This window comes from Vigna umbellata, chromosome 3 (assembly GCF_029865625.1).
Source record: "Vigna umbellata cultivar VRB3 chromosome 3, Vumbellata_1.0, whole genome shotgun sequence".
NCBI lineage: Eukaryota > Viridiplantae > Streptophyta > Magnoliopsida > Fabales > Fabaceae > Vigna > Vigna umbellata.
The window spans coordinates 49,340,101-49,362,949 of NC_142167.1; the positions used below are offsets into that span (position 1 = coordinate 49,340,101).

Here is a 22,849-nt window from a genome sequence, read left to right on the forward strand (position 1 = left end):
AGTTTTTGGAAATTAGTTTGGCATCAATTTTAAAACTGATTTTTTTTTTAAAATTGTTTTTAAATCCGAATAAATTCAAAATTAAAACATATTTTCTAAGTATATTACAAAACTATTTTAATTTAAAATTAAAAACCTTAATTCCCTTACTAATTAATACAGTTGTTATTCAAGTAACATCGTTAGCAGGAAGGAAATCCAAAAGAAATAAAAACTCTTAAGTACTCAAACATATCTGATAATACAGCTACATAAATAAATATTAGAATAAAAAGTTGATTGTGTTCATATGGCTCTAGGAGGTTTTTCCAGCAATGCAGAGAGATATATCTCATCCTTTGACTTTGGAGATACAACCCACTTGTGTTTCTTGTACCTTAATTGAAGAAACATGTACACATAGTTATCCAAATCCTTTCTGTTGCAGAAGAACCTGTCTATCCACAATAAACCTCCTGGTCTTAGAATTCTGTCCCAATCATACAATATAAAGTCCAACAGCAAAAGATCAATCCAACCATCCATAAAACCATGGCTGTGCACCAAGTCCATAGTGTTATCAAAGAATGGAAGCCTTTGGTTCAATGTGACATATAAAGGAACCAAACCCCTAAGAGCTATCATCTCACTGAAAGGAGCTCCAAGGTTGAGTGCAGTTGAGACAATTGTCACATTTTGCTCTCTCATTCTTGCTGCAAATGTGCCAGTGCCAATGCCATAGTCTAGTCCAATCCTAACCTCTCCTGGCTTGATTGCCAAAACTTCACTGATAAAAAAGTCTACAAGAACTGAACTTTTAGCCACCCATTTCAGCTTTTCCTTCTCCATTTCAAAGCATCCAATGCATTTTGAGTAACCCCTTTTTGGGTTCTTGCTAGATAAACACTCAAATTTTCTGCATTGGTAATTCCCCCACCTCACATTTCTTCCATCTGGTAGTCTCCACAGTGACTCATTAATAGGGTATGGCCTTTGGTATTCCTTTGAGGCTCTTGTCAAACACCTTCTTCTAGGCAAAGGATCACACCCATTAAGCATAAGCTTCTGAGCCAAATTCCAATCATCATCACAGTATGAGCCAATGTCATAGTCCATGTACTTCTCTAGCTCTTCCTTGTACAAAACACAGGCATGACCAATTGTGTTGTAAACCTTGTCTGTACCATACAGGTTCATCTTACCAACTCTGTTCTCCTTTGGGGTTATGTACTTTCTGATCTCCTCAGTGATGAAAAAGTTGATCAAAGGATCCTCCTTCACTGTGGAGTTCATTCCTTCAACATTTGGAACCTGAATTTTCCTCAGAGCAACATTGGCAATATGAAGAGGCCTAACTATTTCATCCTCTAAAAACTTCTTCTCCAACAAGGTACTCTTGCTTTTCTCCATATCTTGCACTTTTGACTCAAGCTTTCCCTGCAAAGCTTCCAACATGTCTATCACTTCTCCAATTCTCCCAGAGAGTGATTTGACATCAAAGCCATCAGAAACTTCCCCCACATTGTAGAAATGCTGGCATATGTCTTCATTGTGGAGGAAAAACCCTGCAGAGTAGAATCTAGTGAGACTCAAAATGCTTACTAGTATGACCAACCCTCCCAAAATCATCTGTATCCAACCCATTATTCTGGCAAGCCTGCATTTGGGAAGACATGATCTCCCCATGATGAAAAATTGAAGGAAATGGAAAACTAATACAGGCACATCATAGCATAAAAGAAACACGAGCAGATGCTCTATAGCTAAAAAAAGAACACCACAACACAAGAGATGATGAACAATTTCTGTTTGAAAAGCTGCATTTGGCTATTCATTGAAAATAGAATAATGGTTACTTCCTCCCCAACATGTGATTCATGAACTTGACATATATTGTGGAATACTCAAAGTGGTAAACGGACTCCACTTGTCTATAAACTATGAACTTATAGCACATGATCCTTCTATGATCCAGATAAACAGGTGCAATAAAATTGCTTCTAAACGTTCCGATCCAGTTTTGGTGGAGGGAAATCTTAGATTTGAAGAATGCTGCTAGAGAACTGAAAGCATTTACAATGGGCCAGCACAATCCATAAGAAAATTTTAAATGATAATCAATAAATTATTATCCGAAAAATGATTGTTTGAAACATTAAATTTTATACATTCATTACTTTTCTTATTTTTTTTTATTCTGTTTTTTCTTAACAAAATAGGTTTAATCCTTTACTACATCCCTATTTATGTACGAATTTCTCAATTGGGTCCTCGTTTTTTAAAGTGTATCAAAATGGTCCCTAATTTTGAAAATTGATATCAATTGAGTCATTTCCGTTAAGTTGGCTGGACGGCGTTAAAAAAATTGATGAGTGGGATGCTGAGATGACGAACGAGCGCTCGTCCACCAGCGAACGAACGCTCGTCCATCAGCGAACGAACGCTCGTCGACCACCAAACGAACGGTCGTCCATCAGCGAACGAACGCTCGTCGACCACCAAACGAACGGTCGTCCAGTGTGGAACGAACGGTTGTCCAGCAGTAAGAGGTCATCTCAGCATCCACTCATCAATTTTTTTAACGCCGTCCAGCCAACTTAACGGAAAGGACTCAATTGATATCAATTTTCAAAATTAGGAACCATTTTGATACACTTTAAAAAAAGAGGACCCAATTGAGAAATTCGTACATAAATAGGGATGTAGTAAAGGATTAAACCAACAAAATACAATAATTTGTACTTTTATAACTATTTTATTTTTATATTTTATGGCAAATAAATGTAAAAATATATGATGGTACCGTTACTTTTATTATTCTTGTTGTTTGTAGGAACTTGTTGGTTAAGTTTGCATGTAAATAAAAAATGAATTGCATATCGACAAATAATTTGGTGGAAATTGAATGGTTTCAAATTATAAATGAGAGAAGATTTGGATAAAGGCTTTCAAAATCGAAATTCACTTTACTAGAGCACAAAAAAAAAGTCACTTACACACTCGACCTGTTGATAGAAGGTTTTTACCTTCACAATTTTGGTAACACCAATTAGCAAACCTTCTAACCCTCATAGAGATAACAAGACAACCTTGTTCCATAAAGTTGACACAGATTAATAATCCTTGAACAGTGTGGCGTATGTGTCCCAAATGCAAAAATTCTATATCTGCATACTGTTGCTAGAATTTAATTTATTTGACTGGCATGTAATATGGATGTTATCTGTGATGCCGCATTGGCCATGATCAGATTAAGATCCAGACAAGAGAGTTGAGGATTAGAAGGTTTGATAATTGGTGTTCCCTTAACATTCGATTTATTTATTTTACTGTCCTTTTGACTAAGAGAGGTAAGGAAGTTGAAGGTGACCATGACTATGTTTATTTTAATTTGAATGATGATTTCCTACACAAAAGCTTGCCCTATTTTTGGGGATTGGATGTTAAGCTGGTTGACATAATATTTTTTGATACATAAGCATCATTCCTTGGTGTTCATCTAATAGATGATTGAACAAAGAGTGATTCAAGGTTTGAAATGTGGCTGTCCCTCCCCCCTCTCATTGTCCGTATAGACAAATAATTTGGTGGAAATTGAATGGTTTCAAATTATCCATGTGGGAAGATTTGGATGAAGGCCTTCAAAATCGAAATTCACTTTGCTAGAGCACAAAAAAAAGGCAGCTTACATGCTGGACCTATTGATAAAAGGTTTTTACCTTCACAGTTTTGGTAACACTAATTAGCAAACCTTCTAACCCTCATAGAGATAACAAGAAGGCAGCTTTGTTCCATGATCATGACACAGATTAATAATCCGTGAACAGTGTGGCATATGTGTCCCAATTGCAAACATTCTATATCTGCCTACTGTTGCTAGAATTTAATTTATTTGACTGGGATGTAATATGGATGTTATCTGTGATGCCGCATTGGCCATGATCATATTAAGATCCAGACAAGAGAGTTGAGGATTAGAAGGTTTGATAATTGGTGTTCCCTTAACATTCTATTGATTTATTTTACTGTCCTCTGCACTAAGAGAGGTAAGGAAGCTGAAGGTGACCATGACTATGTTTATTTTAATTTGAAAGATTATTTTCTAAAATACAAGCTTGTCTTATTTTTGGGGGATTGGATGGTAAGCTGGTTGACATAATATTTTTTGATAGATAAGCATCATTCTGGGTGTTCATCTAATAGATGGTTTAACAAATAGTGCTTCAATGTTTGAAATGTGGCTGTCCCTCCCCCCTCTCATTGTCCGTAAGGACAAATACTTTGGTGGAAATTGAATGGTTTCAAATTATCCATGTGGGAAGATTTGGATGAAGGCTTTCAAAATCGAAATTCACTTTACTAGTGCACAAAAAAAGGCAGCTTACATGTTGGACCTGTTGATAAAAGGTTTTTACCTTCATAGTTTTGGTAACACCAATTAGCAAACCTTCTAACCGTATTAGAGATAACAAGATGGCAGCTTTGTTCCATGAACTTGACACAAATTAATAATCCTTGAACAATGTGACATGTGTGTCCCTATTGCAAACATTCTATATCTGCCTACTTTTGCTAGAATTTAATTTATCTGACTGGCATGTAATATGGATGTTATCTGTGATGCCGCATTGGCCATGATCAGATTAAGATCCAGACAAGAGAGTTGAGGATTAGAAGGTTTGATAATTGGTGTTGCCTTAACATTTGATTTATTTATTTTACTGTCCTTTGCACTAAGAGAGGTAAGGAAGTTGAAGGTGACCATGACTATGTTTATTTTAATTTGAAAGATGATTTCCTAAAATAAAAGCTTTTATTATATTTTGGGTATTGGATGTTAAGCTGGTTGACATAATATATTTTTGATAGATAAGCACCATTCCCGGGTCTTCATTTAATGGATGGTTGAAAAATATAAGGATTCATGTTTTGAAATTTAGTTGTCCCTCCCCCCTTTCATTTTCCACTAGGACAAATAATTTGCTTGAAATTGAATGGTTTCATTTTTTCCAGGAGGGAAGATATGGATGAAGCTTGTCAAAATTGAAATTCACATTAGTAGAGGACAAGAAAAAAAAGGGAGGTTACATGCTGTACCGATTGATGGAAGGTTTTTACCTTCACAATTTGGGTAACACTAGTTACTATTCCTTCTAACCCTCATAAAGATACCAAGAACGCAGCTTTGTTCCATGAACTTGACACAAATTAATAGTGCTTGATAATTGTGGCATATGTCTCCCAATTGCAAACACTATATCTGCCTAATTTTGCTAGAAATTAATTTATCTGATTGGCACGTAATATGGATGTTATCTTTGATGCTGCGTTGGCCATGGTCAATATAAGATCGAGACAAGAGTGTTGAGGATTAGAAGGGTTGATAATTGGTGTTAGGTTCACATTTGATTGATTTGTTTTATTGTGTGATTTTATTTTGTTAGATGATTTAATAGATGATAAGGAAGCTTAAGGTGACCGTGACTATGTTGATTTTAATTTGAAAGATGATTTCCTAAAAATAATAGCTTGTCTGATTTTTTTGGGATTTGATGTTAAGCTTGTTGACATAATTTTTTTTGAGAGATAAGCATAATTCCTGGGTCTTCATTTAATAGATGGTTGAACAAAAAGTGATTCAAGGTTTGAAATGAAGTTTTCCCTCCCCCAATTTATTTTCCACATGGACAAATAATTTGCTGGAAATTGAATGGTTTCAAATTTGCCAGGAGAGAAGATTTGGATGAAGGTTGTCAAAATTGAAATTCACTTTACTAGAGGACTCGAAAAAAAAGGCATCACATGCTGGACCTGTTGATGATTTTAGACACACTGATGCCAGCTGTGGTCACATGATTTAAGTAAGTCAGTGCATAAGCTGGAGTTTGGTCAATATGATCACTATGAACTTCAAAATATATAGTTGGAACTAACAAAATTAAGGAATAAGGAGAGCTAATTTATTCTTTGTCTATGTTTATATCATTCTTATATTGTTGGTTGGTACTGAAGGTATTAAAGAACTTTTCTATCAAAGAAAATGTTTATGGCTAGGCCTATGGTGTCCGAACTTGTTATTTGAGTCATGTGAGAAATCAGATGATTACTACTAGAATTCAGAAGTTAACGAGGAAGGAGCTAAAGAGAAGTTGTAAGTTGTATGATGGTTTGAGTTGTGGATTTTGATTAATTTGGCAAGGTTTGTTGGAATTTTTGTAGTTTTAGACCATTTGATTTTTAAAGGACATGTGCATCTTTTGGTTTCTGGAATTTTAAAGAGACATTGGCCAAAGAAAAACATTTTAAGATAAATTGGTGTTATTAGTAGGCTAACATTTTGAATGGATGCTAAAATTGGAGATTTCTATTAGCATGGGCGTGAAAATCTTGGCTACCTGGTTTTGGAGCATGCCAATTTTGGTGATTTTATTTTCTTTGTACGTTTTTGTAAAGTTCACTCTAGGTTTAGTTGATAATGTGTTATATTATGGCTGATACATTATTGAAATATTTTTAAATTGTTTTAAAATATAAATTTTTAAAATTCATGATCCTTTTGTGTTGAACTTTCATTTTTTTATGGTAGGCGAACGGGGGAGGATGATTTTTGGCTAACATTGCTCAAAGATGTTATTGTTACTGGTAATCTGATCCAGTTAACTCATAATTTATAATTTTTTTCAGCATTTAAGTGTTGGTGTCAAGCGTCTTGGCAATATAGTATAGACTTTCCTTCACATTTTCCTCAAGATGCTGATGTAATGTGAGATCAATATACAGTCTTCTTGTTTATTTTCTGATTCAACACATCTTGTTCCCTTTATTTCTTATCTGCAAGTGAGAAATATCTCTAATTCTTTATGTAGTGCAGGTCATTTCTAATTTCAGCTTTTGAGCTTTTGTTGAGAGTTTGGGCAGCTTCAAGAGACCTTAAGGTCACTACTATTTTTTTTTACTTTTGTTCTTGCATTCTGCTCCTTACAGGAGTCTTTATAATTTTCTGGATCCTTTTTTGCTGATACATATATAAAAGTTAATTTTGTGAACATGTTCTGTTTGTGTGGTTGATGAACATAGATGAGTATTTTAGTGTATAATTTATGACTTTTTTACTTGATTGTTTTTGATCTTTTTCTTATTTAAACTTATTTCGTTTTAGGTTCGTGTGGCATCTGTAGAAGCACTGGGGCAGATGGTAGGTCTCATAACACGAGCACAGTTAAAGACTTCCCTACCCAGGCTTATCCCTACAATATTGGACTTGTAAGTATGGTCTTTAAAGCATTTTATATTTTAGTTATGTATTGTTCATATTTAATTCGTTTTCTTTTCTATTTAATGTGTGATTTCTCCCTATATTAAAATATGAAGACACTTAAAATATCAACTAGTACTATCAGATGGATTCACATTCATATCTATATATGTCAGGTATAAAAAAGATCAAGATATAGCTTTTTTGGGTACATGCAGTCTCCACAATCTGCTAAATGCCTCTTTGTTGTCCGAAAGTGGTCCTTCTATGCTTGATTTTGAGGTATGAATACTATAATGTTCTTGTTTAAAACGTTTCATGGTATGTTAGAAATTTGTATTTAATTTGTTTCATATTTAATTTTTACCTTTCCTTTTTTATTTTGTAGTAGAATGGGGAAAGAAAATAAATTTAGGGTTTCATTGTTTACAAGGGAAAAAATTTAGGGTTTTACTCGAGTTTCTGATATAACACTGTAAAAGCTTTTGAACCGAAAGAAATGTTATTAATTTTTTTTTAATGTTTTTCATTGAGATTTAGGGTATTTTGAATGATTGAAAAATCGTATGAATAACACTCCTCTCTCTATTTTATTTAAAAATATCATATAAATCAGCACTTTCAAAAACAAAAACTTAAAAGTAAATAATATATTCTAACATTTCTTTTTGACATGTAATTATAAATTTTCACAAATAATAAATTTATTGACTTACATGGTTGGGGAAAAAAACATGTATCCTGAGTTTCTTGGTTTACTTTAAAGAAAGTTAGTTATAAAGAGAACTTTTGAGTAAATAAGTGTTGAAAATTCAAATTCATTATTATTTAATTACAAATTGTTATCTATAATAAGTTTTAGATTTATGAAAGTTGTTTTAAATTGATATTAACAATAACTTTTGATTGGTTTTGAGTATAAATATTTTTGTCATAATTATTTAAAATTGATTAAAATAAAGATGTTATAAACATTATTATTAATTGTAATTAATTATAACATAGGTTGTTGTGCTGTTAAAAGACAGTTTCCAATCATTTTAGCTGTTAGAAAATTTTGTTTTTCGGGGGAAGAGGAGGAGTGCATCTTAAATTCTAACAAAAGAAGTAAAGAAATGTTCTTGTGTTGATAGTTGATGGGACGGAACCCATAATATTGAATGGGAAAAGGAAGAGAGGAGTACTATATTTAATTTCCGGAAGGCCTGACATAACCAGCGCAGCATTGTCTGTGTCCTACCGTCTAGAGGTACGTCTCCACACCATACCACTCCTCTCTCTATATATGTTGCTCTCGCATTCGCGATTCTCGCACCTTCCAATTCCATGGCTTCCTCAACTTCGATTCCCGCATCCGGTACGTTCTCCTTCTCCTTCTCCGAACATTCGTTAAATTCATTCTTCTTTTAATCTCAATCAATCATCAATTAATCTCTTTCTGGCAGAGGCTGTGCATGTTCTTCTCTCCATGCTCGCCGATGGCTCTTCCTCCGTCAGAGAGGCCTCCATGTCCTCTCTCAAGAACATTGCCGCACTGTAATCACTTCTTTTTTTCGTTGCGTTTCTTCAATTTCGCTTCCTATTTCATCCTCACAATTCTTTGCGTCTTTCTCATGAATCCTCTTTGTGTTCTTGATTGATGTGCCGTCGTGTCGCGTGGTAGACGTCAGGTGCATTTTTACTCTATCTTTCTCTCTCTATCTTGTTTTAGATTCGATGCTTAGGTTTTACTCAATTATTCCTTTCTTTAATTTATTTTAATTCTCTTTTCTGGTCTTTCAGCGGTTCGGGAACATGGCTGGAGTTTTCCAAGTGATGGCATTTGGCGTTCGGTCTCTTGACACAAGAGACGTGGATTCTGCTTTCATGGCGAAGCTAGCTAAGATTGCTACCGCTGAGCTTATATCCCCTAAGGTGCTTTGTTTTCTGTTTTCTTGCAGAAGTGCGTAGCTGGCTGCAGTAGTGATAGTAAGAGAGGTAAGGAAGCTTAAGGTGACCATGACTATGTTTATTTTAATTTGAAAGATGATTTCCTAAAATAAAAGCTTGTCTTATTTTTGGGGGATTGGATGTTAAGCTGGTTGACATAATATTTTTTGATAGATAAGCATCATTCTTGGGTGTTCATCTTATAAATGGTTGATCAAATAGTGATTCAAGGTTTGAAATGTGGCTGTCCCTTCCCCCCTCTTATTGTCCATATGGACAAATAACTTGGTCGAAATTGAATGGTTTGAAATTATCAATATGAGAAGATTTGAATCAAGGCTTTCAAAATTGAAATTCACTTTACTAGAGCACAAAAAAGAGGCAGCTTACATGCTGGACCAGTTGATAGAAGGTTTTTACCATCACAGTTTGGGTAACACCAATTAGCAAACCTTCTAACCCTCATATAAGATAATAAGAAGGCAGCTGTGTTCCGTGATCTTGACACAGATTAATAATCCTTGAACAGTGTGGCATATGTGTCCCAATTGCAAACATTCTGTATCTGCATACTGTTGCTAGATTTTGATTTATCTGCCTGACACGGAATATGGATGTTATCTGTGGTGCTGCAGTGGCCATGATCAGTTTAAGATCCAGTCAAGAGAGTGGAGGATTAGAAGGTTTGATAATTGGTGTTCCCTTAACATTTGATTGATTTGTTTTACTGTCCTCTGCACTAAGAGAGGTTAGGAAGCTGAAGGTGACCATGACTATGTTTATTTTAATTTGAAAGATGATTTCCTTACACAAAAGCTTGCCTTATTTTTGGGGATTGGATGTTAAGCTGGTTGACATAATATTTTTTGATACATAAGCATCATTACTTGGTGTTCATCTAATAGATGGTTGAACAAATAGTGATTCAAGGTTTGAAATGTGGCTGTCCCTCCCCCCTCTCATTGTCCGTATAGACAAATAATTTGGTGGAAATTGAATGGTTTCAAATTATCCATGTGGGAAGATTTGGATGAAGGCTTTCAAAATCGAAATTCACTTTGCTAGAGCACAAAAAAAAGGCAGCTTACATGCTGGACCTATTGATAAAAGGTTTTTACCTTCACAGTTTTGGTAACACCAATTGGCAAACCTTCTAACCCTCATAGAGATAACAAGAACGCAGCTTTGTTCCATGATCATGTCACAGATTAATAATCCGTGAACAGTGTGGCATGTGTCCCAATTGCAAACATTCTATATCTGCCTACTTTTGCTAGAATTTAATTTATCTGACTGGCACGTAATATGGATGTTATCTGTGATGCTGCATTGACCATGATCAGATTAAGATCCAGACATAGGAGTTCAGGATTAGAAGGTTTGATAATTGGTGTTCCCTTAACATTCGATTGATTTGTTTTACTGTCCTCTGCACTAAGAAAGGTAAGGAAGCTAAAGGTGACCATGACTATGTTTATTTTAATTTGAAAGATTATTTTCTAAAATAAAAGCTTGTCTTATTTTTGGGGGATTGGATGGTAAGCTGGTTGACATAATATATTTTGATAGATAAGCATCATTCCTGGGTGTTCATCTAATAGATGGTTAAACGAATAGTGATTCAAGGTTTGAAATGTGGCTGTCCCTCCTAACTCTCATTGTCCAAATGGACAAATAATTTGGTGGAAATTGAATGGTTTCAAATTATAAATGAGAGAAGATTTGGATAAAGGCTTTCAAAATCGAAATTCACTTTGCTAGAGCACAAAAAAAAAGTCAGCTTACACACTCGACCTGTTGATAGAAGGTTTTTACCTTCACAGTTTTGGTAACACCAATTACCAAACCTTCTAACCCTCATAGAGATAACAAGACAACCTTGTTCCATGAAGTTGTCACAGATTAATAATCCTTGAACAGTGTGGCATATGTGTCCCAAATGCAAACATTCTATATCTGCATACTGTTGCTAGAATTTAATTTATTTGACTGGGATGTAATATGGATGTTATCTGTGATGCCGCATTGGCCATGATCATATTAAGATCCAGACAAGAGAGTTGAGGATTAGAAGGTTTGATAATTGGTGTTCCCTTAACATTCTATTGATTTATTTTACTGTCCTCTGCACTAAGAGAGGTAAGGAAGCTGAAGGTGACCATGACTATGTTTATTTTAATTTGAAAGATGATTTCCTAATATAAAAGCTTGTCTTATTTTTTGGGATTGGATGTTAAGCTGGTTGACATAATATTTTTTGATAGATAAGCATCATTCTGGGTGTTCATCTAATAGATGGTTGAACAAATAGTGCTTCAATGTTTGAAATGTGGCTGTCCCTCCCCCCTGTCATTGTCCGTAAGGAAAAATACTTTGGTGGAAATTGAATGGTTTCAAATTATCCATGTGGGAAGATTTGGATGAAGGCTTTCAAAATCGAAATTCACTTTGCTAGAGCACAAAAAAAAGGCAGCTTACATGCTGGACCTGTTGATAAAAGGTTTTTACCTTCATAGTTTTGGTAACACCAATTAGCAAACCTTCTAACCCTCATAGAGATAACAAGAAGACACCCTTGTTCCATGAACTTGACACAGATTAATAATCTTTCAGCAGTGTGGCATATGTGTTCCAATTGCAAACATTCTATATCTGCCTAGTTTTGCTAGAATTTAATTTATATTACTGGCACGTAATATGGATGTTATCTGTGATGCTGCATTGGCCTTGGTCAGTTTAAGATCCTGGCAAGAAAGTTGAGGATTAGAAGGTTTGATAATTGGTGTTCCCTTAACATTCGATTGATTTGTTTTACGGTCCTCTTCAGTAAGAGAGGTAAGGAAGCTGAAGGTGACAATGACTGTTTATTTTAATTTGAAAGATGATTTCCTATAATAAAAGCTTGTCTTATTTTTGGGGATTTGATGTTAAGCTGGTTGACATAATATTTTTTGATAGATAAGCATCATTCCTGGGTGTTCATCCAATAGATGGTTGAACAAATAGTGATTCAAGATTTGAAATGTGGCTGTCCCTCCCCCCTCTCATTGTCGATATGGACAAATAATTTGGTGAAAATTTAATGGTTTCAAATTATCAAAGAGAGAAGATTTGAATTAAGGCGTACAAAATCGAAATTCACTTTCCTAGAGCAGAAAAAAAAGGCAGCTTACATGTTGGACCTGTTGATAGAAGGTTTTTACCATCACAGTTTGGGTAACACCAATTAGCAAACTTTCTAACCCTTATAGAGATAACAAGAAGGTAGCTGTGTTATGTGATCTTGACAGATTAATAATCCTTGAACAGTGTGGCATGTGTCTCAATTCCTAACATTCTAGAGATCTTCCTACTTTTGCTAGAATTTAATTTTTTTGACTGGCACGTAATATGGATGTTATCTGTGATGCTACATTGGCCATGATCAGTCCAAGATCCAGACAAGAGTGTTTAGGATTAGCAGGTTTGATAATTGGTGTTCCCTTGACATTCAATTGATTTATTTTACTGTCCTCGGCACTAAGAGAGGTAAGGAAGCTGAAGATGACCATGACTATGTTTATTTTAATTTGAAAGATGATTTCCTTACACAAAAGCTTGCCTTATTTTTGGGGATTGGATGTTAAGCTGGTTGACATAATATTTTTTGATAGATAAGCATCATTACTTGGTGTTCATCTAATAGATGGTTGAACAAATAGTGATTCAAGGTTTGAAATGTGGCTGTCCCTCCCCCCTCTCATTGTCCATATGGACAAATAATTTTGTTGAAATTGAATGGTTTCAAATTATCAATGAGAGAAGATTTGGATGACGGCTTTCAAAATCGAAATTCACTTTACTAGTGCACAAAAAAAAAGGCAGCTTCCATGTTGGACCAGTTGATAGATGGTTTTTACCATCACAGTTTGCGTAACACCAATTAGCAAACCTTCTAACCCTCGTAGAGAAAACAAGATGGCTGCTTTTTCCCGTGATCTTGACACATTAATAATCCTTGAACAGTGTGTCATATGTGTCCCAATTGCAAATATTCTATATTTTCCTACTTTTGCTAAAATTTAATTTATCTGATTGGCACATAATATGGATGTTATCTATAATGCTGCATTGGCCATGATCAGTTTAAGATCCAGACAAGAGAGTTGAGGATTAGAAGGTTTGATAATTGGTGTTCCTTTAACATTCGATTGATTTGTTTTACTGTCCTCTGCACTAAGAGGTAAGGAAGGTGAAGATGACCATGACTATGTTTATTTTAATTTGAAAGATGATTTCCTAAAATAAAAGTTTGTCTTATTTTTAGGGGATTGGATGGTAAGCTGGTTGACATAATATTTTTCGTTAGATAAGCATCACTCCAGGGTGTTCATGTAATAGTTGGTTGAACAAATAGTGATTCAAGGTTTGAAATGTGGTTGTCCCTCCCCTCTCTCATTGTCCATATGCACAAATGATTTGGTGGAAATTGAATGGTTTCAAATTATCCATTAGAGAAGATTTGGATGAAGGCTTTCAAAATCAAAATTCACTTTACTAGAGGACAAAAAAAAAGGCAGCTTACATGCTGGACCTATTGATAGAAGGTTTTTACCTTCAATGTTCGGGTAACACCAATTAGCAAACCTTCTAACCCTCATAAAGATAAAAAGAAGGCAGCTTTGTTCCATGAACTTGACGCAGAATAATAATCCTCGAACAGTGTGGCATATGTGTCTGAATTGCAAACATTCTATATCTGCCTACTTTTGCTAAAATTTAATTTATCTGATTGGCACGTAATATGAATATTATTTGTGATGCTGCATTGGCCATGATCAGTTTAAGATCCAGACAAGAGAGTTGAGGATTAGAAGGTTTGATAATTGGTGTTCCCTTAACGTTCGATTGATTTGTTTTACTGTCCTTTGCAGTAAGAGAGGTGAGGAAGCCTAAGGTGGCCATGACTATGTTTATGTTAATTTGAAAGATGATTTCCTAAAATAAAAGCTTTTCTGATATTTTGGGGATTGGATGTTAAGCTGGTTGACATAATATTTTTCGATAGATAAGCACCATTCCCGGGTCTTCATCTAATAGATGGTTTAAAAAATAGTGATTCAAGGTTTGAAATGTAGTTGTCCCTCCCCCCTTTCATTTTCCACTTGGACTGATAATTTTCTTGAAATTGAATGGTTTCATGTTTGCCATGGGTGAAGATGTGGGTTTAGCTTGTCAAAATTGAAATTCATATTACTAGAGGACAAGAAGAAAGGGCAGGTTACATGCTGGACCGGTTGGTGGAAGGTTTTTACCTTCACAATTTGGGTAACTCCAGTTACCAATTCTTCTAACCGTCATAAAGATACCAAGAATGCAGCTTTGTTCCATGAACATGAAACAAATTAATAATGCTTGATGATTGTGGCATTTGTCTCCCAATTGCAAACACTATATCTGCCTAATTTTGCTAGAAATTAATTTATCTAACTGGCACATAATATGGGTGTTATCTTTGATGCTGCAATGGCCATGGTTAATATAAGATCCAGACAAGAGTGTCGAGCATTAGAAGGGTTGATAATTGGTGTTACGTTCACATTTGATTGATTTGTTTTATTGTGTGATTTTAATTTGTTAGATGATTTAATAGATGATAAGGAAGCTTAAGGTGATCATGACTGTGTTGATTTTAATTTGAGAGATGATTTCCTAAAAAAAATAGCTTGTCTGATTTTTGTGGGATTGGATGTTAAGCTTGTTGACATAATTTTTTTTGATAGATAAGCATACTTCATCGGTCTTCATTTAATAGATGGTTGAACAAAAAGTGATTCAAGGTTTGAAATGAAGTTGTCCCTCCCCCAATTTATGTCCCACATGGACAAATAATTTGCTGGAAATTGAATGGTTTGAAATTTGCCATGAGAAAAGATTTGGATGAAGGTTGTCAAAATTGAAATTCACTTTACTAGAGGACTCGAAAAAAAAGGCATCACATGCTGGACATGTTGATGATTTTAGACACACTGATGCCCGCCGTGGTCAGATGATTAAAATAAGTCAGTGCATAAGCTGGAGTTTGGTCAATATGATCACTATGAACTTCAAAAGTGTTACTACATATATAGTTGGAACTAACAAAGGTAAGGAATAGGAAGAGCTAATTTATTCTTGGTCTATGTTTATATCATTCTTATATTGTTGGTTGGTACAGAAGGTATTAAAGAACATTTCTATCAAAGAAAATGTTTATGTCTAGGCCTATGGTGTCCGAACTTGTTATTTGACTCATGTGAGAAATCAGATTATTACTGCTAGAATTCAGAAGTTAACGAGGAAGGAGCTAAAGAGAAGTTGTAAGTTGTATGATGGTTTGAGTTTGGGATTTTGATTAATTTGGCAAGGTTTGTTGGAGTTTTTGTACTTTTAGTCCATTTGATTTTTAAAGGACATGTGCATCTTGAGGTTTCTGGAATTTTAAAGAGACCTTGGCCAAAAAAAACATTTTAAGATAAATTGGTGTTATTAGTAGGCTAACATTTTGATTGGATGGTAAAATTGGAGATTTCTATCAGCATGGACGTGAAAATCTTGGCTACCTGGTTTTGGAGCATGCCAATTTTGGTGATTTTATTTTCTTTGTACGTTTTTTTAAAGTTCACTCTAGGTTTAGTTGGCAATACCTGCTATTGGTAGTTGAGGTAGTGAGAAACACCAAGAGAGGGAGTGGTGGTATATCGGAGAGGAGATGTTAGAATTGGGAGACAAAGATGAAAAGGGAAAGTAGGATTTTGGAGTAAGGGAAGAAATCGAAAAAGGTACGAAGAGATACTTTGATTTGAATGTTTAATTGCTTGGATGATAGCACTATGATCAGTTTCTTCTATGTTCTTGGTTGTACTTGGGATTGGAATGATAGTTTGTTTTAAAAAAAAAAGATTTTTGATAATGGAGATAATGTTGGGTATTAGTATTTGAGATTATTTTGACCTGCAAGAATGATTTCATGTTTTGTGGTGTTATAAATTAGATTACATGTATGAACTGGGAAATATAAATTTAACAATAACGAGTAATGATGAATAAGAATTTACTTTATATAGCTTCAAGATGATGTTTTATGGGCAGTGCCAAGGCTGAAAAATAGTTAAAGCTTTCAACAGAATACGAAGCATTTCATACTTAAAAAATAGTTAAAGCTTTCAAAAGGATGAAAAAGCATACACACTGTCACACACAATGTTAACGAGGAAGGAGCTAAAGAGAAATTGTAAGTTGTATGATGGTTTGAGTTTGGGATTTTGATTAATTTGGCAAGGTTTGTTGGAATTTTTGTACTTTTAGACCATTTGATTTTTAAAGGACATGTGCGTCTTGTGGTTTCTGGAATTTTAAAGAGACCTTGGCCAAAAAAAACATTTTAAGATAAATTGGTGTTATTAGTAGGCTAACATTTTGAATGGATGGTAAAATTGGATATTTATATCAGCATGGACGTGAAAATCTTGGCTACCTGGTTTTGGAGCATGCCAATTTTGGTGATTTTATTTTCTTTGTACGTTTTTTTAAATTTCACTCTAGGTTTAGTTGGTAATGTGTTATATTATAGCTGATACATCATTGAAATTTTTTAAATTGTTTTAAAATATAAATTTTTAAAATTTATGATCCTTTTGTGTTGAGCTTTCATTTTTTTATGGTAGGCGAATGGGGCAGGATGATTTTTGGCTAACATTGCTCAAAGATGTTATTGTTACTGATAATCTGATCCAGTTAACTCATAATTTATCATTTTTCGCAGCATTTAAGTGTTGGTGTCAAGCGTCTTGGCAATATAGTATAGACTTTCCTTCACATTTTCCTCAAGATGCTGATGTCATGTGAGATCAATATACAGTCTTCTAGTTTATTTTCTGATTCAACACATCTTGTTCCCTTTATTTCTTATCTGCAGGTGAGAAATATCTCTAATTCTCTATGTAGTGCAGGTCATTTCTAATTTCAGCTTTTGAGCTTTTGTTGAGAGTTTGGGCAGCTTCAAGAGACCTTAGGGTCACTACTATTTTTTTTTTACTTTTGTTCTTGCATTCTGCTCCTTACAGGAGTCTTTATAATTTTCTGGATCCTTTTTTGCTGATACATCTATAAAAGTTAAGTTTCTGAACATGTTCTGTTTGTGTGGTTGATGAACATAGATGAGTATTTTAGTGTATAATTTATGACTTTTTTACTTGATTGTTTTTGATCTTTTTCTTATTTAAACTTATTTCGTTTTAGGTTCGTGTGGCATCTGTAGAAGCACTGGGGCAGATGGTAGGTCTCATAACACGAGCACAGTTAAAGACTGCCCTACCAAGGCTTATCCCTACAATATTGGACTTGTAAGTATGGTCTTTAAAGCATTTTATATTTTAGTTATGTATTGTTCATATTCAATTCGTTTTCTTTTCTATTTAATGTGTGATTTCTCACTAGATTAAAATATGAAGACAATTAAAATATCAACTAGTATTATCAGATGGATTCACATTCATATCTTCTTATGTCAGGTATAAAAAAGATCAAGATATAGCTTTTTTGGCTACATGCAATCTCCACAATCTGCTAAATGCCTCTTTGTTGTCCGAAAGTGGTCCTCCTATGCTTGATTTTGAGGTATGAATACTATAATGTTCTTGTTTAAAACGTTTCATGGTATGTTAGAATTTTTTATCATACTTCTGGTTATGTGGTAATTTTCAATCAAACCTTAAAAATTTGTATTTAATTTGTTTCATATCGTTAATTTGTATTTAATTAAAGGTTTTAAATTTGGCTGTCCCTTCCCCCTCTCATTGTCCAAACGGACAAATAATTTGGTGGAAATTGAATGGTTTCATATTATCAATGAGAGCAGATTTGAATGAAGGCTTTCAAAATCAAACATGCTGGACCTGTTGATAGAAGGTTTTTACCATCACAGTTTGGGTAACACCAATTAGCAAACCTTCTAACCCTCATAGAGATAACAAGTAGGCAACTTTGTTCTGTGATCTTGACACAATAATAATCCTTGAACAGTGTGGCATCTGTGTCCCAATTGCAAACATTCTATATCTGCGTACTTTTGCTAAACTTTAATTTATCTGACTGGCACGTACTATGGATGTTATCTGTGATGCTGCATTGGCCATGATCAGTTTAAGATCCAGACAAGACAGTTGAAGATTAGAAGGTTTGATAATTGGATGTTCCCTTAACATTCGATTGATTTAGTTTTACTATGCTCTGCAGTAAGAGAGGTAACGAAGCTGAAGGTGACCATGACTATGTTTATTTTAATTTCAAAGATGGTTTCCTAAAATAAAAGCTTGTCTTATTTTTGGGGGATTGGATGTTAAGCTGGTTGACATAATATTTTTTGATATATAAGCATCATTCCAGGGTGTTCATCTAATAGATGGTTGAACAAATAGTGAGTCAAGGTTTGAAATGTGCCATATGGACAAATAATTTGGTGGAAATTGAATGGTTTCAAATTATCAATGAGAGAAGATTTGGATTTCAAAATCGGAAAAAAAGGCAGCTTACATGCTGGACCTGTTGATAAAAGGTTTTTACCTTCATAGTTTGGGTAACACCCGAAGGTTTGATAATTGGTGTTCCCTTAACATTCGATTGATTTGTTTTACTGTCCTCTACACTAAGAGAGGTAAGGAAGCTGAAGGTGACCATGACTATGTTTATTTTAATTTGAAAGATGGTTTCCTAAAATAAAAGCTTGTCTTATTTTTGGGGTTTGGTTGTTAAGCTGGTTGACATAATATTTTTTTATAGATAAGCATCATTCCTGGGTGTTCATCTAATAGATGGTTGAACAAATAGTGATTCAAGGTTTGAAATGTGGCTTTCCCTCCCCCTTTGATTGTCCATATGGACAAATAATTTGGTGGAAATTGAATGGTTTCAAATTATCAATGAGAGAAGATTTGGATGAAGGCTTTCATCGAAATTCACTTTACTAGAGCATAAAAAATGGCAGCTTACATGCTGGACCTGTTGATAAAAGGTTTTTACCTTCATAGTTTGGGTAACACCAATTAGCAAACCTTCTAACCCTCATAAACATAACAAGAAGGCAGCTTTGTTCCATGAACTTGACACAGATTAATAATCCTCGAACAGTGTGGCATGTGTCCCCATTGCAAACATTCTATATCTGCCTACTTTTGCTAGAATTTAATTTATCTTACTGGCACGTAATATGGATATTATCTGTGATGCTGCATTGGCCATGATCAGTTTAAGATCCAGACAAGAGAGTTGAGGATTAGAAGGTTTGATAATTGGTGTTGCCTTAAGATTCGATTGATTTGTTTTACTGTCCTTTGCAGTAAGAGAGGTAAGGAAGCCTAAGGTGACCATGACTATGTTTATGTTAATTTGAAAGATGATTTCCTAAAATAAAAGCTTTTCTGATATTTTGGGGATTGGATGATAAGCTGGTTGACATAATATTTTTTGATAGAAAAGCACCATTCCCGGTTCTTCATCTAATAGATGGTTGAAAAGATAGTGATTCAAGGTTTGAAATGTAGTTGTCCCTCCCCCCTTTCATTTTCCACTTGGACAAATAATTTGCTTGAAATTGAATGGTTTCATGTTTGCCATGAGGGAAGATGTGGATGAAGCTTGTCAAAATTGAAATTCACATTACTAGAGGACAAGAAAAAAAAGGCAGGGTACATGCTGGACCGGTTGATGGAAGGTTTTTACCTTCATAAAGATACCAAGAATGCAGCTTTGTTCCATGAACTTGACACAAATTAATAATGCTTGATGATTGTGCCATATGTCTCCCAATTGCAAACACTATATCTGCCTAATTTTGCTAGACCATTTGATTTTTAAAGGACATGTGCATCTTGTGGTTTCTGGAATTTTAAAGAGACCTTGGCCAAAAAAAACATTTTAAGATAAATTGGTGTTATTAGTAGGCTAACATTTTGAATGATGGTAAAATTGGAGATTTCTATCAGCATGGACGTGAAAATCTTGGCTACCTGGTTTTGGAGCATGCCAATTTTGGTGATTTTATTTTCTTTGTACGTTTTTTTAAAGTTCACTCTAGGTTTAGTTGGCAATACCTGCTATTGGTAGTTGAGGTAGTGAGAAACACCGAGAGAGGGAGTGGTGGTATATCAGAGAGGAGATGTTAGAATTGGGAGACAAAGATGAAAAGGGAAAGTAGGATTTTGGAGTAAGGGAAGAAATCGAAAAAGGTACGAAGAGATACTTTGATTTGAATGTTTAATTGCTTGGATGATAGCACTATGATCGTTTCTTCTATGTTCTTGGTTGTACTTGGGATTGGAATGATAGTTTGTTTTAAGAAAAAAAGATTTTTGAGGAGATAATGAATATTACAAGAATTGTAGTTGGGTATTAGTATTTGAGATTATTATGACCTGGAAGAATGGTTTCATGTTTTGTGGTGTTATAAATTAGATTACATGTATGAACTGGGAAATATAAATTTAACAATAACGAGTAATGATGAATAAGAATTTACTTTATATAGCTTCAAGATGATGTTTTATGGGCAGTGCCAAGGCTGAAAAATAGTTAAAGCTTTCAACAGAATAAGAAGCATTTCATACTTAAAAATAGTTAAAGCTTTCTAAAGGATGAAAAAGCATCCACACTGTCACACACAATGTTATTGAAATTTGTACTAAATATTTCGGTTTGAAGGTGGAATTGATCATAGTCTAATGTCAATGTTTAGAATATTGATCATAGTCTAGTGTTTGGGGACGCGCTTGTAGATAATGGCAACAACAATTATTTGTCAACTATAGCTGGAGCTGATGCTCCTCCTTATGGCATTGACTACCTAACAGGAAGAGCCACCGGTCGTTTCTCTAATGGCTTGAACATTCCTGACTTCATTAGTGCTATTTTTAAACTTCTTTTTCTTAATTATTACTTCAATATCTAGTATGTGAATCTTTTTATAGAAACAAGTTCAGGATGTACTAAGATAAGAGTGGTGGTGTTGATAGTGCATAAATTATAAAAGTTAAAACATGGTTAAGTGTAACTTTTATTAGACTTGTAGATGTGGTAAAAATTGACTAATAACCATTGTATAACTATTGGGTGTTTTGAGTTATGAAATGAGTAAAAGGAAGCAAGAGGATGGGCTGCTTAAATTTATGTTCGATGCTTTTAAGTTCTGCAGAGATAATAATTGAGCTATATTTGGAAATTGGAAGTATATATGTTGTGTTGTTTCAATTGATTCTGGTTCATGTGTTTTGATTCCTGTTGATAGCTTGTATGGCCATCTAAATTTAATAATATTGCCATGTTTTGATTCCTGTTGTTAACTTGTTTTGACAACTTTCACTGATAGTGTCAGTATTTGCAGGTGCTTCCAATTGATAGTTAGTTCGTGTATCACTACAAGTTGTTACCAACAAGCCTTCGATACGTTCCATTGATGACATCCTTAGCAAATTCATTCCACCGGTTGACAACAACGAAAAACTTGTAGACAGTGGATCAAACAAGAACATTAAATGTTGAAAAATTTTAGGACTTTCATAATTTCTTATTTTGTATTTCAGATTTATCTTTATTGTCAGTGGAATATTGTCTGTCTTTACATGCATGTGTTTTGTAGTCAAATTTATAAAGTACTAAAGTTAGTTTCATGGTTCAGTTGCTATATTAAGTGGTTATGTAATGTGTGTTATGTTCTAAGTTTTATATCATGTTGTTTTTATATAAAAAAAACTTGACAATATGATGCAGTAACTAGTTATACCTTGAGCAATATGTGGTTATGATTTAAACTAGTTCTGTACAATTGACGAAATCATTAATAAAAAATAAGTGATCATCCAATCTTGCACTTGAATAAGACTTAAATCATATCACAACAAAGTAGAATAATTAAAGCAATTAATTATGTGCATCTTGCAAAAAGGAAACACAAATTACACAAGTGTGGGTCAAAAATTGATTTCATAAGTTTTGGTACAGTAACTAGTTATGTCTTAAGTCCTATGTGGTTATTCCAAAGCTAGTTATGTACGAATAAAAAAATGCTTAACAATATAAAAGATCATATTACTTTTGGTGTAGTAAGTGGTTATCCAATCAAGAGTATGTGTTGAATGAAAGTCGTTAAGTTCAATATAAAAGATCATATTACTTTTGGTGCAGTAAGTGGTTATCCAATCAAGAGTATGTGTAATATGAAAGTCATTATATACAACAAATGTAGTTGTTCTTGATGATATATTTCACCATATTTATTGGTGCAATAACTAGTTATTTACTCAATCCTATTTAATTATTTCTTAAGTTGTACATTTACAAAAATGCTTAAGTTGAATATGAAGGATTAAAGCAATTAATTATGTGCATCTTGCACAAAGGAAACACAAATTACACAAGTGTGGGTCAAAAATTGATTTCATAAGTTTTGGTATAGTAACTGGTTATGTCTTAAGTCCTATGTGGTTATTCCAAAGCTAGTTATGTACGAATAAAAAATGTTTAAGTTCAATATAAAAGATCATATTACTTTTGGTGCAGTAAGTGGTTATCCAATCAAGAGTATGTGTAGTATGAAAGTCGTTATATACAACAAATGTAGTTGTTCTTGACGATATATTTCACCATATTTATTGGTGCAATAACTAGTTATTTACT

General features: G+C 34.1%; 2 protein-coding genes across 26 annotated transcripts; one reads left to right on the forward strand and one right to left on the reverse strand.

Annotated features, from left to right (window-relative positions):
• Positions 1 to 197: 197 nt before the first annotated feature.
• Positions 198 to 2,056, reverse strand: LOC124826481 (S-adenosyl-L-methionine-dependent methyltransferase). The gene has a single exon (XM_047299308.2). The coding sequence runs from the start codon at positions 1,663 to 1,665 to the stop codon at positions 286 to 288; it is 1,380 nt and encodes a 459-aa protein (XP_047155264.1). The 5' UTR covers positions 1,666 to 2,056; the 3' UTR covers positions 198 to 285.
• A 3,573-nt stretch (positions 2,057 to 5,629) lies between these two features.
• LOC148202822 (protein SHOOT GRAVITROPISM 6-like) lies at positions 5,630 to 21,898 on the forward strand. 25 transcript variants are annotated; one of them, XM_088110862.1, is made up of 13 exons: positions 5,630 to 6,130; positions 6,664 to 6,742; positions 6,851 to 6,914; positions 7,139 to 7,242; positions 7,411 to 7,516; positions 8,368 to 8,591; positions 8,680 to 8,904; positions 9,017 to 9,211; positions 9,799 to 9,846; positions 16,947 to 17,025; positions 17,423 to 17,526; positions 17,695 to 17,800; positions 21,558 to 21,898. In XM_088110862.1, the coding sequence occupies exons 1-6, from the start codon at positions 6,079 to 6,081 to the stop codon at positions 8,386 to 8,388; spliced, it is 426 nt and encodes a 141-aa protein (XP_087966988.1). In that variant the 5' UTR covers positions 5,630 to 6,078; the 3' UTR covers positions 8,389 to 8,591; positions 8,680 to 8,904; positions 9,017 to 9,211; positions 9,799 to 9,846; positions 16,947 to 17,025; positions 17,423 to 17,526; positions 17,695 to 17,800; positions 21,558 to 21,898. The 25 variants fall into 25 exon arrangements, 22 of the variants coding, with proteins under 22 accessions (XP_087966988.1, XP_087966987.1, XP_087966984.1 ...); XM_088110861.1 differs by lacking the exon at positions 9,799 to 9,846 and adding an exon at positions 14,362 to 14,470; XM_088110858.1 differs by having other exon boundaries at positions 16,947 to 17,526.
• Positions 21,899 to 22,849: the final 951 nt, after the last annotated feature.